The sequence below is a fragment of the Diplotaxodon limnothrissa genome, linkage group LG3, assembly GCF_057381915.1.
Source record: "Diplotaxodon limnothrissa isolate DT_005_m linkage group LG3, D_limnothrissa_male_GT1.1, whole genome shotgun sequence".
NCBI classification, from domain to species: domain Eukaryota; kingdom Metazoa; phylum Chordata; class Actinopteri; order Cichliformes; family Cichlidae; genus Diplotaxodon; species Diplotaxodon limnothrissa.
This window is the reverse complement of record NC_140598.1, coordinates 66,835,618-66,860,825: the sequence shown is the minus strand read 5'-3', so window position 1 is coordinate 66,860,825 and position 25,208 is coordinate 66,835,618. Positions and strand designations below refer to the sequence as shown.

At 41.2% G+C, this 25,208-nt stretch overlaps 1 protein-coding gene across 1 annotated transcript in view; it reads right to left on the bottom strand.

Annotated features, from left to right (window-relative positions):
* Positions 1 to 25,208, bottom strand: part of pde5ab (phosphodiesterase 5A, cGMP-specific, b) — a 72,749-nt gene that overhangs the window by 22,612 nt on the left and 24,929 nt on the right. Inside the window, exons 8-11 of the mRNA XM_085351136.1 lie at positions 21,554 to 21,636; positions 5,466 to 5,574; positions 5,302 to 5,386; positions 4,175 to 4,350 (exon numbers count right to left, since the gene is read on the bottom strand). Coding sequence (XP_085207262.1) covers positions 4,175 to 4,350; positions 5,302 to 5,386; positions 5,466 to 5,574; positions 21,554 to 21,636 — 453 coding nt within the window. The remainder of the gene's footprint in view (positions 1 to 4,174; positions 4,351 to 5,301; positions 5,387 to 5,465; positions 5,575 to 21,553; positions 21,637 to 25,208) is intronic.

Below are 25,208 nucleotides of genomic sequence, written 5' to 3'. Positions count from 1 at the left end.
TGTTAAAGCTGTATCACTCTCTGCTGTGTGCATTTCCCCCAGTGTAAATGATACCACCAATTCAAAGGAGAGTGTGTCAGCGGAGCTGTTTTCTGATTCTAAAGGCTTGTCAGTGGCCATGATATGCAGAGATAATCAGTCTCTACAGGGACCTCCTCTCTCAGGTGGGAAGAGGGATGATCCACCCAGAACTGTGGTGGCTGTTTACCATTTGAGAGGTGAAATTTATAAGGGTCAGCCCCCAAGTGTGGGGGCAACGACAACTCATTTCTCTCCTTTAGGGGACAGAAATCATAGTCATAACATTTCATTTTGCTGTGTGTTTCTTGCACTTGATGCATGCATGTTGTCTTGTTAATTTTGGATCCATACACATTACAGCTCTTCTTTTTGTTGATACTGGATCTAGGACCCTAAAGAAGATCAGAGAACATCTTCTGATACGTGTCATTGTCTTGGGTCTTCGACCCAGTTTTTAAGGTTGTTCTGGACTCTTTATTCATTCTTTTAAATGTATTAATTGTTTATATTCAAATTTTGTATTAGGTTTGAGTTCTGTATTTCACTAGTGTTGCAAGTTTGTTATTTTAAACTCTTGGTTCTTGTTTTATCTTTCTTCCCATTCGTTTCCAATCTATCTCTGTCTCATCTCAGTATCCTGTCATCAGTGTCCCTGTGTTTGTTTACTTCCTTTCTCCCCAGTCATGTCCCTGTTTCTACCTGGTCTCTCTGTGTTCTGTCTCTGTGAATACCTTTGTAGTCCTGGCCCTGTGTTTTCTCCCTTCCTGTTCCCATGTTCATCTCTTTGTGTTTCGTCCCTTTGTCTCCCCAGTTTGTAAACGTCTCTGTGTATGTTCCCAGTCCCAGTGTCAACGTCACGTCTTAGTCTTGAGTGTCTGTGTGTGTGTGTCTGTGTCAGTGTTACTTCCTGTTTTCTTTTGAGTCTCGTGTCTTGTCATGTTCTGTTTTGCTTCCCCTGTCTTGTTAGTTATGATTCTTTTAAGCTGTGTTCTCCAGGTGTGTCCGCTTTCCTTAATCACCCTCCGTGTGTATATTGTTTGCATCTCCCTCTGTTCATCATCACATTCTCCCTCATTGTGTGTGTGAATTCAGTTTGTTTGTCAATTCAGCTTGTTGTTGGTCTGTAGTCAGTCAGCTAGATCCTTCCATGCTCTGTTATAGTTTAGCTTTTTTCCCCATTGCCTTTTGTGCCAGCAATAAAGCTGTGGTTTCTAGTTTTATCTGCCGCTCGCTACATGACAATACAGGTGAATTTCTCAGAGCTCATCAGCTTTTAATTAGACATGTTTTTTTGTAATATTTCAGTATCATGTGGCTTTAATTGGAGCAAATTCATTGACTGCTGTTTTATTACAGAAGCCATGTAGACGTGTTGTTCCTTCTTTTGCCCGTAAACATAACATGCACTGGCTGTCACTGTTATAACTGATACAAATTTACAAATAAAGATCTTTCACTGTAGCTTCTTAGCTCAGAATGGAAGTGCATTTTTATGAAAATGTCATTGTCTCACATATATTATCACATATTCACATATGTGAAAACACAGTGGCATTCTCCTAAAAATAAGAAGAGCTCCTTTGTTTTGTTCAAGCTTAAAAACATAAAATAGTGTGATTAATGGCTCAGTGAGAACATGATGAAGGACATGGAACAGGGTTATCCATTTTGTTCCTACTCATGCCCTGCAGCAAACATTGCAAAACTTATTATTTCTCCCTGCCTGTAATCCAGTGGCTGCCTTTCATATGCTTTCAGAACTGTCCACATAAATGTGTTGTTGTGTCATCAAAGCCTCCCCACTGTGACAGTGATCTCCTTTAGAATCAAAAGTGTGTCTGATGTCACGTGATTGCTGACACTGGAACTTGGACAAAAATGTTTGTTCTAGTAGAAGTGCTCATTGATCCTCTCTATGTGGAAGAGATATTAAATATTAAATCATGTCTTTGAAGTCCAGAAAACATGCTGTGATTGCTTGTGTTTTAGGACAGAGCCGACAGTTAAATGTCACAAAAGATTAATCTGCTCACCTCCTCATCAACACAGCTCACTGCTGTGCCATCTACAGCAACTGACTGGCGTCCTGACTCAGAGTCCAAATGACCAGTGTTCATTTTGGATTTGTGGACAATTTTGACTAATTTGAAATGATTTCATCTCCTGTTTGTTGCATTTAAAATGTAATATTTTTCAACATTTTAAGGCTACAGCTGTCTAATACTTGTGTGGTTTTAACTCATGTTTACAGTTCAAAGTTCACTGGTAACTAACTGTCATCACCAGCCAACCAGCTGCTGAGTCAAATACCAACATCTGAAAAATGATCCACATTACATCGTGTGATTTTGGGCATAAAGAAGAAGATCTGATTGCAGTCTTTAGATGCAGAACAAATTAAGATAATTCTAGTGCTCCAAAAAAAGTGGAATGTAAGAGATTTCAGATGCAGTTTCTGTGATTCTGCAGTGAACTAAGGGGCTGACAGCCATCGATAAATGCAGTTCACCAAAATTAACATCAGCTTAGATACTTGTGTCTCCAACAGAGAGATGAGAAGATACCTCAGGGTTTCACTTCACTAAAAAAATGAAGGGAAATCTCAGAACACTATACAATATTTATATATAGGTAATGGTTGTCATCCCTTTTGATAGCAAGATGAAATTCAGTTTTTTCAAACAAATTATCTTTACTCATCTAGAGAATGTAGTGTGAAAGACTTTTTTCCCCCTGAAAAGTATTCATGTGAATTAAAGTTCTACAAAGATTCATTTTAGTGAAAATGGGGCTTAAAATTCCTTTTTTTCGTTCCTTTATTTTTTTTGTAACGTCCTTTCAAACCACTAGTTGAAACAATGGCCTTGCAAATGCAAATGCGAGGCTGCTAACAATAAGAAAATCTACAATATCCTTCTAAGAGTTGGAAAGGAGGAGAAACAGACTTGTACAATATGTGTGTTTATGCTAGGGCTGCCACGATGAGTCGACTAGTCAAAATCGTCGATGACTAATTCAATAGTCGGCGCGTGGTTTGAAGCTTTCTAAGATCCCAAAAGACGCAGGAATAAGTAGAAGGATTTAAGAGTGTAATAACGGACTGAAACAGAAGATGGCAACACTGCATGTACAAGGATGCCAGCTGCCGTTAAACCCCGAAGAAGAAGAAGCAGTGTCCGGTATCGTAGCTGTGTCCAAATTAAGGAACCGCATCCTCCTGTGCCCGCATTAGTAGGGCGTTTATGTTACAGCGACACGACGAAGACTGTCCACATTCGAAGACTCCGACAAATGCGGCCGACAATTGCGCCCTTCATTTCCCCAGATCTGAAGGATGGGTCGGGTATATACTTCGTGGCCCATCCTTCATAGCGCAGTCCTGCTCAGTTTCCAACAATGGCGGCAGCTCCTTAGTTTTAATATTACTCTTATTATTCTTTCAGGCAAGAATGTAGCTGTGTAAACTTCAAATATCTGCTCAGTTTATCAAGACACCACATATTTTCAAAAGCGCTCCAACGTTTTCGGAGACGTCTGTTACCCACCAGCTTGATGCTAGCTGGGGTTCAAGGCTCACTAGAGCCGGTGAGAACACCGGACTCCCGGGAAATCGTTTTCAAACCCACCGCCATTTTTCGCTACTCAGGTTAAACATGATATATAATACACTTAGATAACTTAGAAATGTTATTGTTTGGCTTTTTTCAGTAATTTATTTGCTCCTGAGTAAATCGGTTTGGCTGAGATTAAAGTTATTACATTAAGTTTTCACACAGCTGAATAAACGTCAAGCAGACAACTGATTATCAGAAGTGTGAGATGCTCGAGAATATACTCCGGTGTCCTGTTATATGTTAGATAGCAAGGAGCATACGGCTGAGTTTATTAAACTCCACTGAAACAATCTGCAAATTTCATTAAAATTTAATAAATTATCATCTTGTCTTTATTTTTAGTTAGCACATACCTTAAACACTTAAAGCTGTAAGCTAATAATAGTTATATAAGAGCAGATGCTGCTGGTGCAATAAGCTGTACATTTTACGTCCAATGGATGCATGATCTGATTAGCCAACTAATCACAAAAATAATCCGTGACTAGTCAACTATCAAAACAATCGTTTGTAGCAGCCCTAGTTTATGCTTGACTCACCTCCAGCGTGACCTCTTGCTTGGCCATAGCTCTCTCTACGGTTTCATACATCTGTGTGTTTTGGATGCCGAGACCACAGAAAATGGCAAACGCCTCCAGGAACTGGTCATCATTTCTGTTGAATGCCTTGACGCTGCCTGACACTTCATCTATTTTGTTCACCAACTGACAAACACCTACATGCAAACACAAACACATTACTGTTTATATTTGGTAATGTCTAGTATAGAACACTTCACTTTAAATAGGCCTTAATATAAAGGTTAGTTCAGCAAACCTTCAGGTAAGATTATGAGCTTTAGAATAACAACAATTTTATCTTGTCATTGGATCAGTTCATTCTTCCAGAATTGGAGTCAATGAACAACGTCCAACAAAATCTGTAAATACCTAACATCTGACTCAGGGTCATGAGTTTGCCCATAGTTATCCCATCTCATGATGGTTTGTACCAACTAACAAACAACTAGCTAATAATTTAGGTAAGAACGATCTTGAGAAAAACTTGCTGAGAAAAAACCCTCTCTGATCAGAATTTCTTAGGGATTGCTTCCATATTAATGCAGGATCTGTACTGTCCAAATCTTATTATCATTCTGTGTTATGTAATTAATAAAAAACAAACAAGCATGTTTTAAAATGGAAACCATAGTACCAGGAGAATGTCCCTGCAAGCACAAAACACAAGCACTTCTACAATGCTACCAGTTAGTCAGTTATTTCAAAGCTTTCAATTTAACTTTATGCTTTCATTTGTTTTGAGTAGGATAATGGTCAAAGTCTACACTAATTGTAAGGCCATTAGTATTCTCCTTGCATGCATGCAACTGACTCAGGGTGCAACTCATAAAATCTAAGGTTAGCTAATGCTATAGCTTCACAAAACAGAAATAATTTATATTACTTTTAAAGAAAAACAAAACTAAGGTATTAATTGAAGACAGTGATAAGCCACTTTGTCTACAGTACATGCTGTAATGCAAAAATCTTTTCCTGATTACATTATCAAAAAAATATATACAATTATTATTCCCTTTTATGTATCTGGACATAGAACACAATATTACTTTCTAACTGCTAATGCTTTCAATGCTAACATTGTATTCGGGCAACAAAGCAAAGCCTACCAATGACTTTGTCCTTCTTGCCATTCCTGATGGGAGTGCAGAGCAAACTCTTTATCTGATTGCTGGAGTGAGCTGGGTTTTCACTCTGTGAGAAAAAGATGGATAATTACTCACTTTTGGAAAAGGAAAAAAAGAGAGAAAAAAGAAAAGAAAAGAGTACAGACCGTCCAAGGAAAGCGCTGGTCCTTGGTGACATCGGCAATGTTCAGAGGCTGCATGGTGTTTTTAACATACTGGGCGTACATATAGTTAATCTGGCTGTTATCGTGGCCCCTGAGAAGAAACACACAAAGAGAAAGAGCTTCACAACTAAGCATTTAGTATCAAGCTCACTTGGAATAATCCATTGAACCCTTGTGGACACTATGATACCATAGAAGGGCTATCCTCAAAACCAAACATAAAACACAAAAGAGAAAAGGCATAATATTCCCCCAAAATGAAGACATTTTCCAAGAAGCGGAAATAAATACAAACCACAATGTTTGTATTTATTTCCGCTTCTTGGAATGTTTCAGCTCTTTTTTAGTCTTAAACCCTTGAAATGCAAATGTTTTAACATTTTATACAGTTGTTGCACAATCAACAACTGTATAAAATGTTAAAACATTTGCATTTCAAGGGTTTAAGACTAAAAAAGAGCTGAAACATTATGGTCCCAGTCATGATAATTCCATCATGACTGGGACCATCTCTGCCATGTGACTGTTAATTTGACTGGCTTTGCAGCCTGTGTTTTGTCGCTGACTGCAATGCACTGACCATATTAGCTCCCAGTTGGAGCTGGATTCGTCTAAAAGGCTCTGTTTAAATGTACAGCTACCAACAACCTGACTAATGTTGTTGGTTTCAAGTGCTCCAAATGAAATGTAAAACAGATGTTAAAAAAATACATTTGGGGGGTGGAGTGGGATTTATTACCCTGCCAGGTTTGCCACCACCCTGCTGGCAGCCTGTTGGGCAGATGGTGAAACTGGTGTTTGTCAGGAAATATTTACACCATTTAACTGCACTTAAAACCAAAAACTGAAAGTTCTACATTACTGTTTGTGAAAAGGTAAATAAACAAGATGTGGGCGGTTAAGTAAATGTGCCTGACGACCATTTTTAAAAAAGCATTTCTTTTAACAGACACAGCTTTGTCCAAAAACTGCTATGGTAGAACGGTTTATCACATAGGCCCACATATCACTGAAAGCAGAAGACACATTTTTCGGTCACTCTTATAATTTCTTATACATTTACCAGCAACTTTGTTAGGTATATCCAGTTCATCTACTTATTAACACAAATGCGTAATAAGCCAATCAACTCAATGAATTGAGGGACGCTGATATCAAAAGATCTCCCAAGCAACAGATTGGAAAAAGAAGGGGACTTGAGTGATTTTGAATGTGGCATGGTTGTTCTAACCAGAGTTTTTCAGAAACCACTGACCTACTGGGATTTTCCCACACAACTATCCAAGTTATACAGAGAATGATCAAAAAAATAGAAAATATCCAGTAAGAAGCAATTGTCCGGGAGAAAATGCCTTATTGATGCCAGAGGTCAGAGGAGAATACCCAGATGACTTTGAGTTTATAGGAAAGCAAAACACATTCAAGATATGCAGAAGAGCATCTCACCAAAATTATGCAACAGAGGATAGGAAAGACATTCTCTGGGTTGATGAGTCTCTGTTGCAATAGGGAGGGTCAGAATTTGGGATAAACAACATAAAATGGATTCTGCCTTGTATCAATTTTAATATTTCTGGCAGAGAAATAACAGTTATTAGTTCTAGTATGCAGTTTCTATCATACTTTGCTACTGGTTATGGGGTGGCAACATTTATTATGTGGTGGTCATGGCATAATATGCATGCATAATGTGTATTAAGTATTTTTGCTTCCTCAATTAATAGTTTTTTTTTTCTTAAAATGCGCAACCTTTTCTATTAATTCTACTAGGGGGGACTTTGTGGTGCTGTATCAGTACTTTGACTTTTAGAAGTAACAGCAGCCCTGAGTATTTTCAACAGCCAAAATTAGCAACAAGCAGTTAAGTAGTATGTATAGTATCAACTTTGACATAGTAGTGGCACACTACTATGTATTTATACATAGTACTACTTTATATTTCAAGATCATGATAATCTTCCAATTTAGAACTACAAGTTAAATAAAAAATAAATAAATAAAAAGAACTAACACAAATAAAATACACTTCAGCTAAATACTTTTACAATTTATTTTCTCAAACCAAGGAGCCGCAGTCTAAAGACTAAAGAGCTGCAGGTTGCCGACCCCTGCTCTAGGCTAACAGCACTGAATAATAAAATAGCTGCTGGCTAATAAAAACTAGGGGAGCTAGAGAGCCGCACCTAAGTTCAGTGTGCCCTGGCTCAGACCTGGGAGCTAAAGCCATCAGTCATGTCTGTCACCACTTAATAACCCTGTTTGTTATCTTTTGTCTCTCCAAGTTTAACCACAGAGTCCAGCTATAATACTGCATGAGAAATGATGGAAAAAGGATATATAAACATGGCACAAGCTTAAAGTCAGCTAAAGTTAAAGCCAATGGATTTTGGCTGTAGTGCTGTGGTGTAAGTGGTGTGTGAGTAAGACTGGGAGGGAATATGAGCATGTGTTAGCAAATGACAGAAAGGACCCCATGATGAGAGACACAAACTGTTAAGCATGTTTTGATGAAATCTAGCAATTATATTATGAAAATGATCAAGGATGGACCTTACAGATTTTTCCTTATAGTCAACAGTGAACGTGGATCACTGGAAAGTCTTTATTTACGTTTCTGCACCATACTGGACAGTATATAAACATTTAATGTGCTCTTTCATTTATGTTTTTTCTTCATTTTAGCTACTTTCTACATTGTAGATATGTACTACAGACATCTAATATATGCGGAAAGATATATGGAATTATGTAGCAAAGAAGAAATTGATAAATAACTCTAAATATAATAATGGATTGCATTTATATAGCGCTTTTCGAGACCCTCAAAGCGCTTTACAATTCCACTACTCATTCACTCTCACATTCACACACTGGTGGAGGCAGCTACAGTTGTAGCCACAGCCGCCCTGGGGCAGACTGACAGAAGCGAGGCTGCCATATTGCACCATCAGCCCTTCTGCCCAACACCAGTAGGCGGTAGGTGAAGTGTCTTGCCCAAAGACACAACGACCGAGACTATCCAAGCCGGGGCTCGAACCGGCAACCTTCCGGTTACAAGACGAACTGACAACTCTTGAGCCACGATCGCCCCTAAATATGTTTTTTTTCCTTAGTTGACAGCACTACAAACCCTCGGCCCTCTTTCAATGAGCTTCATGACATAGTCAGCTGAAACGGTTTTCACTTCACAGGTGTGCCTTGTCAGGACTCATTTGTGGAATTTTTTGCCTTCTTAATGGGAAGATGGGAACAGTCAGTCAGTCCGGAAAGTTGCTAAACTTGAATGTGTCCCCAAGTGCAGTTGCAAAAACCATCAAGCACTACAACCAAACTGGCTCACACGAGGACCACCAAACGAAAGGAAGACCAAGAGTCACCTCTGCTGCTGAGAAGTTCATCTCAGTCACCAGCCTCAGAAATCACCAGCATCTGAGATTAGAGCCCAGATAAATGCCACACAGAGTTCCAGCAGCAGTTACATCTCTAAATCAACTGTTCAGAGGAGACTGCGCAAAGTAGACCTTCCGTGAAGACCGAGTGTGAATGCATCATGGACGAGAACGGTCTTGGATGATGGAAGCTCTTGTCCTAGGCTAGTATCTCAGAGTGCTCTATCTAAAGCAGGGGTCGGCAACCTGTGGCACGCGAAGGGTTAACTGATGGCACGGCCATAGCTGGACTGGCCATCAGGCATACCAGGCTGCTTGCTCGGTGGGCCGATGATTTTTTTATTTATTTTTTTGTAACGGTATAAACAATGAAAGGTGGTGGATTGGCCAGATGCCGGTCGGTGTGTAAAAACAACTCAGTTGTTTGGTGGTGGCTATGGCGTAGCTTCCACAGATTCAGTAACATTAGCAAGTGGTGGAGGCCAGCGGGTGGATGAGAGAAAGGGGAGGCAAGAGGAGAGACTCGAGGCAGCCGCCGGTCCGAGTGTCGGGTGAACTGAACTTCAGGTGAGAAGTTATGACCTGCAGTCTATCTGGGTCAGATATAAACCAAGTTTAGGTGGAGTTTATGGCTTTAATACCTGGTAGGCCGGTCTCTAGTCAAAATGCCCGGTAATGCCAGTTAATGCAACATCAAAGCAGCTGGAATCCATATATGTGCGTGTTCATGGAGCTTGCATTTTCACCAGCTGGAAATCACTACCTGACAAGTTTAACTGTCCAAATACTGTCTTATTGACAGTATTTGGTTCTACATATCTGTGTGAGCAGATTTTCTCTCACATGAGTGTCCTCAGGTAGCCGTCTGAATGCTGGATGCTCGGAGTCCTGTGTCTCTGAGTGGGAGACCAGAGATCACATTAACATGTGTATCCCTCTATTAACAAACATGCCATATTGGCCCAGTTTAGTTTTCTTATCATTGTTGTGAGGAGACCATAAATAGCATTTGCATTTTCTATTGTACAGTTCATTTGCTTTATGGAGTTCTTGTTATGGATAAAAAGTGTCTTTTTTTTGTTTCAAAATAGCTGATAACGATTTGGGTCAAGGAGTATTTCAGTAATTCATTTTCTTAGACTAGATCTAGCAAACTTATCTACTTCACACAAGGGAAACATAACCCAGCCAAAGGAAACAGCAGAAGTAGTCTATTATAATGGGTGTAGATAGGTCATATCAGTTTGTCCAGTTAAGATATACAGAGCTTCTGGTTTTGTGTTATGTGCCAAGACCAGAGCATTTAGCATCAGTTGATGATCAGACAAGACTATCTGTCATAACTGTACAGGTAAACCTTTTACAGACCTGGTAGACCTTCTCCTGTTTGTCTATTGTAAGTTTCCTCAGGTTTCTACAGGTTTTTCACCTTTTGTGTTTCTGTTTGCCCATCAGGTCAGAGGTTTACTAGAGGGAGACTTGGGAGGAAATGGATCAGGTTAAGGACAGAAATATAATCTCTTACGTCCTTAAAATGAGAAACTCAAAATAAATAAATAAAAATTGTATACTTTCTTGATCCCTGTGGGGAAATTCCTCTCTGCATTTAACCCATTCACTCAGTAAAGCAGTGAGAAGCCACCGAATCTAGCGCCTGAGGAGCAGCGTGTAGGTACTTTGCTCAGGGGTACCTCAGAGTAGCTGTTTAGGAGATTTGAAACCCCGATGTTCCGATCATGGGACCACCACTCTCCTTACCGAGCTATTCCTGCCTCAACTGAGCTATCCCTGCCAAAGACCACAACCTTGGCAAGAGAGAAGCTTAAATCTCAAAGGAAGCAGAAAAAAATGGGGTGATCAGACAGCAAGGTGAAAGCAGTTTTGAGGTTAGCCTCAAGTCCCGTTGCTGTTGTTGTGTAGTAAGGTGAGACCGTTCCATCTCCGGTAGATTACTATATAGCTTTATAGTGTTAAATTATTTCTTTGCTGTAACACTGTCAAAAAAGTGGACACAAACACTGGCTGGTTTCATGTTCATGTGGTAAAAGTTAGTTAAAGAATTTGGTTCTTTAACTAACTTTTAAGAGCATTGCATAGTCTTTGCATCCGTTGTGTTAATCTGCTATTAATGTCCAACAAAGTACAGTGAAATCTACGCCTACTTGTGAATTTTCCAATTTTCTTTCAAATAATCCAGCAGAAAAATCCTGTGGATGACCCAAAAAACATCCATCCATCCATCCATCTTCATCCGCTTTGTCCGGGGCCGGGTCGCGGGGGCAGCAGCCTAAGCAAAGAGGCCCAGACCTCCCTCTCCCCAGCCACCTCCTCCAGCTTATCCGGGGGAATACCAAGGCGTTCCCAGGCCAGCCGAGAGATATAATCTCTCCAGCGTGTCCTGGGTCTGCCCCGGGGCCTCCTCCCGGTGGGACATGCCTGGAACACCTCACCCAGGAGGCGCCCAGGGGGCATCCTTGTCAGATGCCCGAACCACCTCAGCTGGCTCCTTTCGATGTGGAGCAGCAGCTGCTCTACTCTGAGCCCCTCCTGGATGGCCGAACTTCTCACCCTATCTCTAAGGGAGAGGCCAGCCACCCTTCGGAGGAAGCTCATTTCTGCCGCTTGTATCCGCGATCTCGTTCTTTCGGTCACTACCCACAGCTCGTGGCCATAGGTGAGGGTAGGGACGTAGATCGACCGGTAAATTGAGAGCTTCGCTTTTACACTCAGCTCCCTCTTCACCACGACGGACCGGTGCAGCGTCCGCATTACTGCAGCTGCAGCCCCAATCCGTCTGTCGATCTCCGGCTCCCTTCTCCCATCACTCGCGAACAAGACCCCGAGATACTTGAACTCCTCCACTTGTGGCAGGAACTCATCCCCGACCCGGAGTGGGCACTCCACCCTTTTCCGGCTGAGAACCATGGCCTCAGATTTGGAGGTGCTGATCCTCATTCCCGCTGCTTCACACTCGGCTGCGAACCGTTCCAGTGCGAGCTGGAGGCCTTCACCCGATGAAGCCAACAGAACCACATCATCTGCAAAAATCAGAGATGAGATTCTGAGGCCACCAAAGCGAAAGCCCTCCGCCACTTGGCTGCGCCTAGAAATCCTGTCCATAAAAATTATGAACAGAACCGGAGACAAAGGGCAGCCCTGGCGAAGCCCATCACCCACCGGGAACGAGTCCGACTTATTGCCGGCAATGCGAACCAAGCTCTTGCAACGGTTGTATAGGGATCGAATGGCCCGTAGCAATGGGCCAGACACCCCATATTCCCGCAACACCTCCCACAGGACACCCCGAGGGACACGGTCGAATGCCTTCTCCAAGTCCACAAAACACATGTAGACTGGTTGGGCAAACTCCCATGCACCCTCAAGTATCCTGGAGAGGATAAAGAGCTGGTCCAGTGTTCCGCGACCAGGACGAAAACCGCATTGTTCCTCCTGTATCCGAGGTTCGACTAACGGACGAACTCTCCTTTCCAGCACCCTGGCATAGACTTTCCCAGGGAGGCTGAGGAGTGTGATCCCCCTGTAGTTGGAACACACCCTCCGGTCCCCTTTCTTAAAGATGGGGACCACCACCCCGGTCTGCCAGTCCACAGGTACTGCCCCTGATCTCCACGCAACATTGCAGAGGCGTGTCAACCAGGACAGCCCTACAATGTCCAGAGCCTTCAGGAACTCGGGGCGGACCTCATCAACACCAGGGGCTCTGCCACCAAGGAGTTGTTTAACTGCCTCAGTGACCTCGCCCCCGGAAATTGGCGGGTCATTCCCCTCATCCCCAGACTCTGCTTCCTCCTCGGAAGACGTGTCAGTGGGATTAAGGAGGTCCTCGAAGTATTCCTTCCACCGCCTGACAATTTTCTCAGTCAACGTCAGCAGCGCTCCGCCAGCACTATACACAGTGCAGGTAGAGCACCGCTTTCCCCTCCTGAGACGTCTGACGGTTTGCCAGAATCTCTTCGAGGCAGTCCGAAAGTCTTTTTCCATGGCCTCTCCGAACTCCTCCCACACCCGAGTTTTTGCTTCAGCCACTGCCCGAGCCGCATTCCGCTTGGCCTGTCGATACCTGTCGGCTGCCTCCGGAGTCCCACAGGCTAACCAAGCCCGATAGGACTCCTTCTTCAGCCTGGTGGCTCCCTTCACCTCTGGTGTCCACCATTTGGTTCGGGGATTACCACCACGGCAGGCACCCACCACCTTGCGGCCGCAGCTCAATGCAGCAGCTTCGGCAATGGAGACTCTGAACATGGTCCATTCGGACTCAATGTCCCCAGTCTCCCTCGGAATGCTGTCGAAGCTCTGCCGGAGGTGTGCGTTGAAGATCTCGCGGACTGGGGCCTCTGCTAGACGTTCCCAGCACACCCTCACTACGCGTTTAGGTGCACCAGGTCTGTCCAGCGTCCTCCCCCGCCACCTGATCCAACTCACCACCAGGTGGTGATCAGTTGACAGCTCAGCCCCTCTCTTTACCCGAGTGTCCAGAACATATGGTCGCAGGTCTGCTGATACGATTACAAAATCGATCATCGACCTACGGCCTAGAGCGTCCTGGTGCCACGTGCACTTATGGACACTCTTATGTTCGAACAGGGTGTTCGTTATGGCCAAACTGTGGTTAGCACAGAAGTCCAATAACAGAGCACCGCTCGGGTTCAGATCAGGGAGGCCGTGACCCAAAAAACAACAATTGATTAATAAATAAATAAATAAAAAACAAAAAACTGAATATTGATGTATTTTGTGTTTTGAACTATTTAGAAGCCCATTATACATTATGCAAGGCTTTACTGGCAAATGATTAATATGGGGCACTAGGGCAAGTGAACATCTCTGTGGACCAGGAGAAGACATTCCTCAACCAGTGGGTGTTCTTCCATTGGCTGGCTAGGGTTAGAGGTAAAATTATGGGCAAGTGATTCCAGCCAACTGTGCCCACAGATTCTGAGACTCTTTACACTCTTAACCATCCAGTGAAGTAGACCTGAAGTACACTTATTGGCAAATTCCTCCCAACACAGCAGATGTCTGCCTCTCCCTAAGCCTGGTTCTACTAGAGCAGGAGTCTCAAACTCGTGGCCCGGGGGCCACTTGCGGTCCACGACACCCCTACTATATTGACATAAAGAAATATAATGTATTTGGCCCTTGAAGTTACTTACTTAAATTATTTGTCTAGTTTTTTATTAAGAGCAAAAATAGAACATTTAACATTAAAACATGAATTTTGTAGTGTGTATGTGTGTGCAGATTTGTAGCACAATGGAGTGTTTAAGTCTCTGATAGTCATTCGTTTACTCAAGTAAAAGTGAGTCTTTTAGTGTTTTTCTTTGATTTCCAAGATTTAATGCATGGTAGGCCTTTAAATTTGGATAAATTTGATCCTTCAAGCTAATTACCTCAATGTGTCCTATCCAAAGTGACCTCAGTATACACCCACACACAGATGGAAAAGGAGCAGACTATGTGCATTTGTGTTTGGGTTTAATCACTCAAACTGAAATCCACACTAAAATCCACCCTTCCTCTCCCTTGCCCTGTGACTGACTTAAACAAGGTCATAGAAAACCTGCCGGCATCATGTAAACCATGACAGAAAATTTTGGGTTTTGATTCCGGGCAACAATCAAGCTCCAGACCCACACAAACTTCATTGTCCCACTTTGTCTGCTTGAAATCATCTGCCTGCCATTCCTGTGAGCTGTATCTACAGCATCAGTTCAGCATGACTGAACTTCCAGCTTTAGCGAAAAAGATTTCGTGTCACTGGGAAGCCACAGCCGTGGCAGTTAATGTCACTATAAAAAGCCTCCAGCAGTTCCAGACAGTCAAAGCTAACATCCTGCACTGCTCCTCCCTCCCTTCCCACATCGGCCCAGATGGAGTTGCTCATTTTTGCCATTTCGCAGCTGTCCCAGAGGAAATCTAGCACATACACACAGCAGCATTTAAACAGAATTATTAGATTAGGAGAAACTGGAATGAAAGTGGGATATACAAAATGAGACCCTATAGAAGACAAGGCAAGGTCTGGTTTGTGTCTGGTCCATCTACCAATTATTTCAATTTCAGACACAAAAATAGGAGGCCTGGAGAGCAGAATATCTAAAAAATAAAAGACCTAGTAAGAAGAATATCTGTGCGTTGGGTTTAAATCAGTCACACACAAGAAAAGGATGTTAAAACTCTGTTTTGAAACTCACAGGTCCATTTGTTTCACCAAACTTTCCTTTACTGTGTCCTAGCTGTGTCTTAGCTATAAAGATATAGCTAAGAGACACAGAATGGGAAAAGTAATGGAAAAAGTGATTAAAGTCTGATCAAAAGCATGTTTTATGTATTACCTGATCTTTAATAATAATAAAATAAAAATATACCAAACCATGAATTCTCTGTATTTTTAGTTTTCTTTATTTTAAATGCATTAAGGTTACATTTAAAGACCACTTACATTATTATCGTCACCAAATCCTATGAACATTAATCAGTGTGTTATTCCATTTCTCAGAATCTTATGACATGCCTTTCTTGTTGTGATTCTCAGCACAAAGAGCTTTGGCCCCTCCTAATATTTGGAATTAACCCACAAATATGTGGTTCAGATTTTAAATTAATTTTCAAAAACGTTGTAGTGAGTCGTTGAGTAGTGCATGACATGCTTTTGATTTTTATTTGGAGTAGCATAGCTGAATTCAAAATAATTTGACTTCTTTGTTAAAAAAAAAAACTTAAACTTGTATATTGTAGGAAATATATGTAATGTTGTCACATCAATTTGTTGTCCACGCCATAAAATATTTTTCAACTTGAATATTTCAGTCAAAATCTCATGTGTGATTTGAGCTTTCCTCTCGATTCTTGAGCTGTATATTTTCTTATGTAGATTAGCTTCAAATTGGGTCTACAAACTGCAGTGTTAATACATTACATAGCATGTTATATTCAGGCTTCATTTGTTTGCTTATATTGCAATTTTACAGTTAGGAATGTTTATGAAATATGCAATAAAAAATACACACATTACTAAATAATATCACAGAATTAAAGAGTTACGTTAAAGTTAAGGAACTACTTTAAAGTTTGGTTAAAGTTTTATCTACGTTCATGTACTGTATATTTACTACCACAATACCTGCATTCATTTTAAGCTCCCTATTGAATCATATTTAGATCTTAATTTATTAAGCTCCTAACTTTTCTGTATTAATATTTTACTTATTGAGTTGGTTTGTTCTGTCATATTGTATTTATTTTCATAAAGCTACATTTTTAATGTTTTTTGGTGGAAAATAGTAATATCCCTACTTTTGGGGTTTCACACTTCTCTTAGCAGCAGAGTGTTGGTGAATTTTATGCACTATATGACTCAGCACTTGACAATAATGCTCTGTCATTTTATGTGGGTTTCAGCCTTGTGTCTGAGGTACTATGCCTCCTAAATACTTTCACTTTGCAGTAATACTATTTAGAAAGTTGATAGCACAATATCTAGGAATAGCATCCCGTTATAGTACCACACTCAATCTCAGTGAGCTCTTTACACTTATCCATGGCTGCAAGCTGATATGGCTGCACTTCATGCAGAGTTTATTTTCAGAAACTTGTCATTAATTAGAAACTTATCAGAAACTAAAATCCAATTTTATCTGCTTCTTATTAGTATAAAATCTTATTCTCACTTCTCCTATAAATATGCAGTCCATCAAACTATAGCATACCTCTTTTTCTTCTTCTTACCCCAGGCAAACCAAACTGACTAATCAAAATCACATAAAGCACTAACATATATGCATAGGTTATATATGGATATGTTGATACACAGAAAATGTAGTGAATGCACACTTAACTGCACACACAAACACACACACACACACACACACACACACACACACAAATACAAACATGCAATCCAATTGTATTGCTTAGGATGAGATTAAGATTGAATTTTAGATGCTACATAGCAACTGTGGAGGTCAGGCCGCCCTAGAGAGCAGCATGCCAAAAGACGAGTGAGTGGGAGGGAGTAAAGGGGAAGGATCTCTATCTCATTGTATCTTAAATCAGATTAGTTCTTATTCACCCCTCTTGGCTGCAACCCAAGTCTACAACTGCAGATTCCCAAATCCTTTCCCTTGTACCATGGCCCTCTACTCATCCTGGCTGTAAATACTAAAACCATTTAACCCTGTGTTGGGAACTCAGTCTTCACCTCTTTGTGTTTCCTTTCTAATCATTTCACGACTCTTATTTTCCCGTTTCTCCCTTACAAATGACCATTATACTATTTGCGACATTTTATCATTTCTAGAGAACAAACAGGACACAGAGATAAAAACTACTGATCATTAATTTTTTCCTGCCATGGCAAATATATACACAACTTGCTAAAGTGGCTTATTTGTAAAGTTTATGCACCTGTAAGACCTTATAAATGTATAATATAATTTTAATATCACAAAAATAACTTCCAATTTAGACCCACAAAACCTTAATTATGCATGACATATTATAATTGCATCATATTAACAGGCAACCAGTGACGTAGCATAAGAATGCACTAGTAGTCATAATGTACACAAACTTTTAATGAGCAACCAAAACCATATATAGAACAGTTCAATAGTTCCCCTGTCAGTTGTTTCAGCTCATCCGAGGGAACATCAAGGCATTCCTTGGCCAGCTGAGAGATGTAATCTTTCCCAGTGTTCCCTGGGTCTACCGTGTGTGAGGGTCCCTGGGTCGTTGACCCAGTGTTTTGTGTTTTTGGTTCTTTGATTTTGTTATTTCATTATATTCTAGCTTTGCTTTACGGGTCTTAGGATTATTCTTAGTTAAGGTTCTCTGGGTGGGGTTTGGTTAGAGTTTTAGTGTTCTGGTTTTCTGTCTGTGTAATCCTTAGTTGCTGTCTCCCCTGTCTGCTATATCCCTGTGTCCAGTCAGTGTCTGTGTCTGCCCTGGTCCCACGTCTCTGTTCCCTCTGTTGTAGTGACTGCATGTGAGTCTGTGTCTTTTGTTCCATCTCTGTTATGTTTCCTGTTTTACTTTGAAAGTCCATGTCTCATGTTAATTTCGTGTTTTGCTTCCTTTGTCTCGTTAGGCCTGATTTGCCCCAGCTGTGTTTCCCTCCTGTTACCCATTCCCTGATTGCTCCCTCTGTGTATTTAAGCCCTGTGTTTCGCTGTGTCCGTGTCGTGATCTACCATTTATTTTGCTGTGTGTTTTGTCAGTCCGCCGGTGTTAGTTTAGTTTGATTTTTTCCAGTTATGTTATGTTATGTTTGAGTTCAGCATTAAAGCTGTTTCGGTTTAAGTTTGTCTCTGGAGTCTGCACCTTGGGTCCTATTCCTGTCTGCACACAGCCGTCACTTAACACCGTGGGGACTCCTATGAGTAGGATATGCACAGAAAACCTTGCCCAGAAGGCACCCAAGAGGTATCCTAGTCAGATGCCCAAACCAACTCAGTTACTTCCTTTTAGTGAGGAGGAGGAGTGACTCTGAGTTCATCCTGAATGACTGAACTTTTCACTCTATCTCTAAGGAACGGCTAGCCTTTGGAGAAAGCTAATTTTTGCTTTTTGTATCCAAAATGTAATTCTTTCTGTTATTGCTCAGAGGTTGTAAATCCATCTGTTTCTTAATGCATGCTCAATCATCCAGGTAAAGAAATCCAAAAAAGTTTGTTCCGTTCATCTAGCAATTTTAGTTTTCCCACTAAAAAACCCTACATCCAGATTAATAGAATCTACTTTTTCATGAATCCATCTCTCAATCACCTGCTCCTCTCTCCCTTGACTCATGACCAACAGACCAGGACAATTAAGTGTAAGTCAGCACCAACCAATGAAGCTGACAGGACCACATTATTCACCAAAAGCAGAGATGAGGCCATCAAAGTGGAAGCTTTTTGACATGGACGAGTCACCCCCCCCCTCGTCACCAGACTCTGTTTCCTCTCCAGAACATGTGTCAGTGGGATTGAGGAGACCCTGAAAGTATTCCTTCCACTGCCCAAATACATGCTCAGTGGAAGTCAGCAGCACATCATACACTGTGTGAGTAAAGCACTACTTTTCACTTCTTAGTTGCTTGGTGGTTTACCAGAATAATTTCAAGGCCAATCAAAAGTCTTGTTCCATAACCTTACCGAGCTCTTCCCACACCCGAGTTTTTGTTTGAGCTATTGCAAGAACTGCACTCCACTTGGCCTGCCAGTGCCTGCCAGCTCCCTCCAGAGTTCTACAGACAATCCGAGCCCCCATACAACCTCTTCTTCAGCTTGATGGCTCCCGTCACCTCCAGCAACCTCTATCTGATTTGAAATGGGACCATGACAGGAGGAGGTGCAGAACATGTTGGAAGTGGGAACCGAATACCTTGCTTACTGGGCCTCTTCCAGATGAAGCCAGTACACCCTCACTATATGTCTGGATGCACCAGGCCTTTCCTTCACCACATGAGCCAACTCACCACTAGGTGATGATCAGTTCACAATTGAGTGCCTGTTTACACTTAGTGTCCAGAATATAGCTTGCAAACCTGCTTTTACAAAATTGATTGTCGACCTGCAACTGTCCTTTTGCCACATGTACTTATGAACACCCTTATGGTTAAATTTGGTGTTTATAATGGACAAACTGTGGTTAGCACATAAGTCCAATAAAAGAACGCCACTTGGGTTTAGGTCCTTCCCAGTCACATCCCTTCCGGACACACTGTTATTACCACTCACCCGTCTTCAAGTCTCCAAGTTTGAGAATACTGTGAATGAAATTGTTTATTTAGTTGGAGTGACATTGTCACGGCTGGGGCAGCAGTCGTGTGGTGGAGTGAATGTTGCCGACAGCGGCGGAGGTGCGAGTGAGTTTATTTACAGTGCACAATAACAAAAGCGAGGGCAGAACTTAACATAAACCTAAACTGGGGAACACTAATAATAACAAAACACGAAACCATAACTCACAAAGTCACACGCAGGGAAAGACATAAGGAGGTACACAGGGGATGGAGAGCTGCAAATGGAGAGCAGAATGTGGAGCAGAGAGACGCAAAGATGACCCAATGACGCAGAATAACACAGACGAACCATCGGGGAACACAGGTAACCAGACACTATGTATGCACACGCTGAGGAACACAAAATGGCAAACCGGAGGGAGGCACAGCTGATCCTAATTACACAGACGAGGCAGGGAGAGCACAAAACTGAACACAGAGGAGTCATACATGGATATACAAAGTAAAACAGGAAGTATACACTGACGAAACCTAACCGGGAGCATAAACTATAACCAAAGACCTAGAACATCCAACCCCAAATACATATAGACAGAACCCCCCAAACATGTAATAATAATAATAATAATAATAATAATAATAATAATAATAATAATGAACACAAAATGCTGGATCAACGACCCAGGACCATGACAGAGATGTCCTGCTATGGATGTGACTACCCCTAATGACTGTTAAATGGTAAATGGACTGGTTGATTCTGTTCATCTGGACGCAGCGTTTTCAGCAGGAGAAACTTTTCGCCACTCATCCAAGTGACTTCTTCAGTCTCAGCTGACTGCAGGTTTCCCCAATCTTATCAACAGTATATTTTCACAATGACTGAAACAAGCCCACTAAATGAACAATGGGCTGTGAGGTCAGTTCCTCGATCATTAATATGCAAATTATCATGACCACTGGTCAACAACCACTCATCAAACCCCATTGATCAATGGTACTAACTGGAAAGTTGCAGGTTAAATGGACTGGTTCTTATATGTCACTTTTCTACTCTATCTGAACACTCAACACGCTTTACACAACTTGTACATTCACATATTCACACCAAATTGCACAAGCACTTTTTTCTATGCTGTTCCTAAGTGCTTCCCATCTAACATTCCGGTTAGTAGGTGATCTGCTCTACCACCTGAGCTATAGACCAAGCACACAGCTCATGGAAATGGCAGCTGTTTCCACCAATATGACCATGTGCCCTACAACGCCACAAAAACCGCTAATTCAGGGAACACAACAAACTAACAGCAACCAAAATCTCCATCATCCACCTGAGTTGTCAGATGTAATAGGAGTGCACATGTATCTCAAAACAATGTTCATAATGGATGGTGTCTGAGAAAGGCTTCAGATGGCCTCCAAGTCAGTAAAAGCGTCCACATCATCATGGTAAATGGGTTGTAACCCAAGATCTGTCAACTTTAACCTAAGGACAGTGCAATGAAGCCAAAAGGGCCCAGCTAATGAGGACCAAAAGCTTTGTACTGAAATCCTGCAGTTGAATATCTAGGAACATGGCAGGTGAAGAATTTGGATTACCATAAAAAGATCCCAACAGGCTGCAAATCAGCTCAGCAAACTTAAGAGTATTGAACCCCTTGTTCTTGTCTACACTGTATCAATTCAGTGTGACTGAAGGGGCATAATAAGACTTTCATTACTTCCAAAACATCTCCTTCTACATGATGATAATAGATCTTTGTGCAAGTGTCCATTATGCAAACATCATCTAAAGGCCTCTTAGGGAGAGAGAAAGGACAGTTTTCAACATTGCAAAAATACTGATGAAAATAGCTAGAGTATGCCTGAAGGCATAAAGTCATTAACACTCGAATGCCATTTTAACAGGCTTGTGCTGAGGGTGATCCTCTTACCTTTTTGGGGCATCTAGGACTTCACCAGTAAAGTCCTTCACCAGTTCCTCATAATCCATGTGAAAGACGCTTGAGAAAGTGTTCTGCAAAAAGAATGAAAGACAGTTTACTTCTCTGAGATGTCAAAAACATGACTAATTTGGATGGTGGAGTTTGGTGAGGTGTAGGGGATAACAAGAGGTAGAAGTTGCTATTAGAAGCAAGATTATAAAAAAACATTCAGAATTTTGTGGTTTAATATAAACATAAACATTTCTATGACTTGCTGCAGGTCTACTGTGTGTTTTCTGGCTATATTGATTTCCTCTTGCCCTTCAGTTAAGCTACTAAAGCAAAACCCAGCATCCAGATGCCTCAAGTTAAACAGAGGTACTGTGCACAGCGCCTAAAACAGATTTCCTAGCATGAAAAATGGATGTTGATCTATTACCTATGAAGCCTTGCCAGAATGAGAGTTTATTTTGACATTCCAGTCCTCTTTTCTCCTTTCCCCCCTTATAGGGACTTGTTTCTCTCAATCTGCACTCCCAACCCTTCACAAAGGATACTTTTTTTTCTATTTTAAAAAGGTTGGGACAGGATGTTAAAGACGAATGATCTTTCTTCATTTGGAAAGATTGCCCCCATTATTGTACATACTTACACATAGTTTTGCTCTTGGGTAACTGATCTTTTTAGGTGAGTGTAATAAAGCTGTTTTAAACATAAATAGGACCAAACGATGTTATGACATTTATTGGGGTCTTTGGCAAGTGGAATAGTTTATAACAGGATGACACATGATAATGGAATGTTTTCCTGCATGTGGGAACACTGGAATAAATTAGGTTTGTCTTATATTCATTCGAAGCATCATCATGTGAAGGAAAGACGAAGAAATAGTTAACTACAGCAGATTATAGATTAAACAGATTAAACATACAAGTCATTAAAGAAATCATAGTGGTGGTTTATGTTGATATAAAAAGCCCTATTTTGTTGTTCAGATAGGAAAATAATAAGACGGTCGGAAATGGGAAAATCAGAAAATGATAAAAAGAAAGTCTAAAACATTGGCTGGTTTCTACGCACACAAATTCACTCACGCTAATGGCGTAATATGTTTTTAGGAAACAATTTCAGATTTATTTCTACTGGGGAGAGCTAAACTATACAGAACAACAACATAGTTATGGTGGTGTGCCAAATGTCAAACCCTATCACATTCACGCACCAAGCCAAACATCCACATCTCCACACTATGAACATCTACTGTGCACATATTTACATGCAAAATGCTAAACACCATACAAGTGCATGCATTCGAGAGCCCATATATTAGATATGGGCGCTCACATACAAGCAGACTCTCTCTCTCACACACACACACACACACACACACACACACACACACACACACACACACACACACACACACACACACACACACACAATATATAGCACTGTGTCCAAAGAGATACCATGTACTGCAGTAAAATGAAGTGAGCTAATGCAGGCTCACATCTTAAAAAGTTCCATGTTATTGTTGGTACAGTCAGTGTTTAAGAACAGCACTTTCATTTAGTAGACTTCCTACAGGAAAGCTCCTTTCCTAGACAAAATGTTATGTTAAAATCCAAAGACTTGTGTGTCCTGCTTGAAAAAGTACAGATATCTAACACTGACACGTGTATACAGAGGGCTGTCTTGTAGATAAGGTTAGAAGAAGTCTCTTCTCAGAGTAAATGTTTAGTAAGAAAGGAAAGAGGTAAGAGAGAAAGGGGGATTGGTATAAAAGAAAGGGAGACAGCTAGTCTGACAACTTGTGAGGTCAGGAGAGGGACAAAGACACACACACATGCCCAGAATCTATACGCAAACTTAAGCAGTGGTTTGTAAAAAGGAGTCACTTTACCCAAAAACATCGAGAGCACCTGAGAGAATTGCGGGTGAAGTGGTTTTGACATATTAATCACTTTGAGATACTCTTTAACCCTTGAAATTCAGTTAATCATTGTAAGGTTATAAAGCCATTTCCACACTATCTGAAGTCCATCTTGATGCACGCTCAATCATCCAGCTAAGTAAATCTCCAAAAGTTGATTCTGTTCATTTGGACGTAGCGTTTTGTGGGAGAAACGTTTCGTCACTCATCCAAGTGACTTCTTCAATCTCAGCTGACTGCAGGTTTCCCCAAATCTTATAAACAGTACATTTGCATAATAATAATAATAATAATAATGGATTGCATTTCTATAGCGCTTTTCGAGACCCTCAAAGCGCTTTACAATCCCACTATTCATTCACTCTCACATTCACACACTGGTGGAGGCAGCTACAGTTGTAGCCACAGCTGCCCTGGGGCAGACTGACAGTAAGAGGTAGATGAAGTGTCTTGCCCAAGGACACAACGACCGAGACTGTCCAAGCTGGGGCTTGAACCGGCAACCTTCCGATTACAAGACGAACTGCTAACTCTTGAACCACGATCACCACAATGACTGAAAACAGCCCACTGAAGGAACAGTGGGCTGGGAGGTCAGTTCCTTAATCTTAATTATGCAAATTCTCATGACCATTGATCAACAACCACTGATCAAAGCCCACTGATCAATGGCCATGAGTACCATTCACAGAGAGTTGGGTAATGGCTGCAATCACAGTCCTGTAGTCTGTAGTCTGAAGTCCATCATTTTACACTGTGAAAGATTATTCACAGATAGTTGCCAGTCTTTCAAGGCATCAACATCCCAGCAAAGTCACCCCAAAGTCAGTTGATGACTGCAAAAAAAAACCCCAAAAAAACCAAAAGCCGCACCTCAGACTCTACAGGCCTCAGTTACAATGTTAAAATTTGTGACAGTAGAATTATAAAAACACTGAACAAGAATGGCTTGTTTGGAAGGGCTGCAAGGAGAAACCCTCTGCTTTTCAACCTTCAACATGACTGTAGTCTCACCACAGTGAGACCCAAATGACCACAAACTTCAACGAACTGAAGCAATGTTATAGAGAAGATTGGACCAAAATCCCTCCCCACTGATGTGAAAGTTTTACAGAAAATTATTATTTCAAGTTACTCAGATTACTGCTGCTAAAAATAGTTCTACAAGCTAGTGAATCTTAGGTTAGTTTTTCACTGCTTTTGTAGCAGAAATCCAGAACCTGGTAAGTAAAAGATTATATTTTTATTATCTTCTGGCCTTTAAATTGCAAGAGGACATACTGCATGAGGTCTCAAACAAAGTGAGGGTTTGGGACCTATTGGGTAATCTCTCCCTCTGTGCAAAGTAATTTTATTATACTCCTCATAGTGAAGTCCAAGGTAGACATAGCTTTACACTATTTTCCATACAATGGTTATTCTGAAATCGTTATGACAGCTGCTTTCTTTGTCTGGATAACATTCAGAACAAGCAATCATCTTAATTGGGCTAACTGGGTTACAATAAATACCAGACAAAGTAAAGCACCAGTGTTTTGTAACCTAATGCAAACCATTTCATCATTCCTAAGCCAGTTAAATCAGGCCTAAACACAAACATTAAACAGTGAACTGACTGTGCAGTTGATGCTTTACAAAACCAATATGTAGAAAAACTCAACATTCAGTACAGTTACCCACTAGCCAGATGGAAAGAAATATAAAACTGATCTGTTGATGTTGGGACTGGCA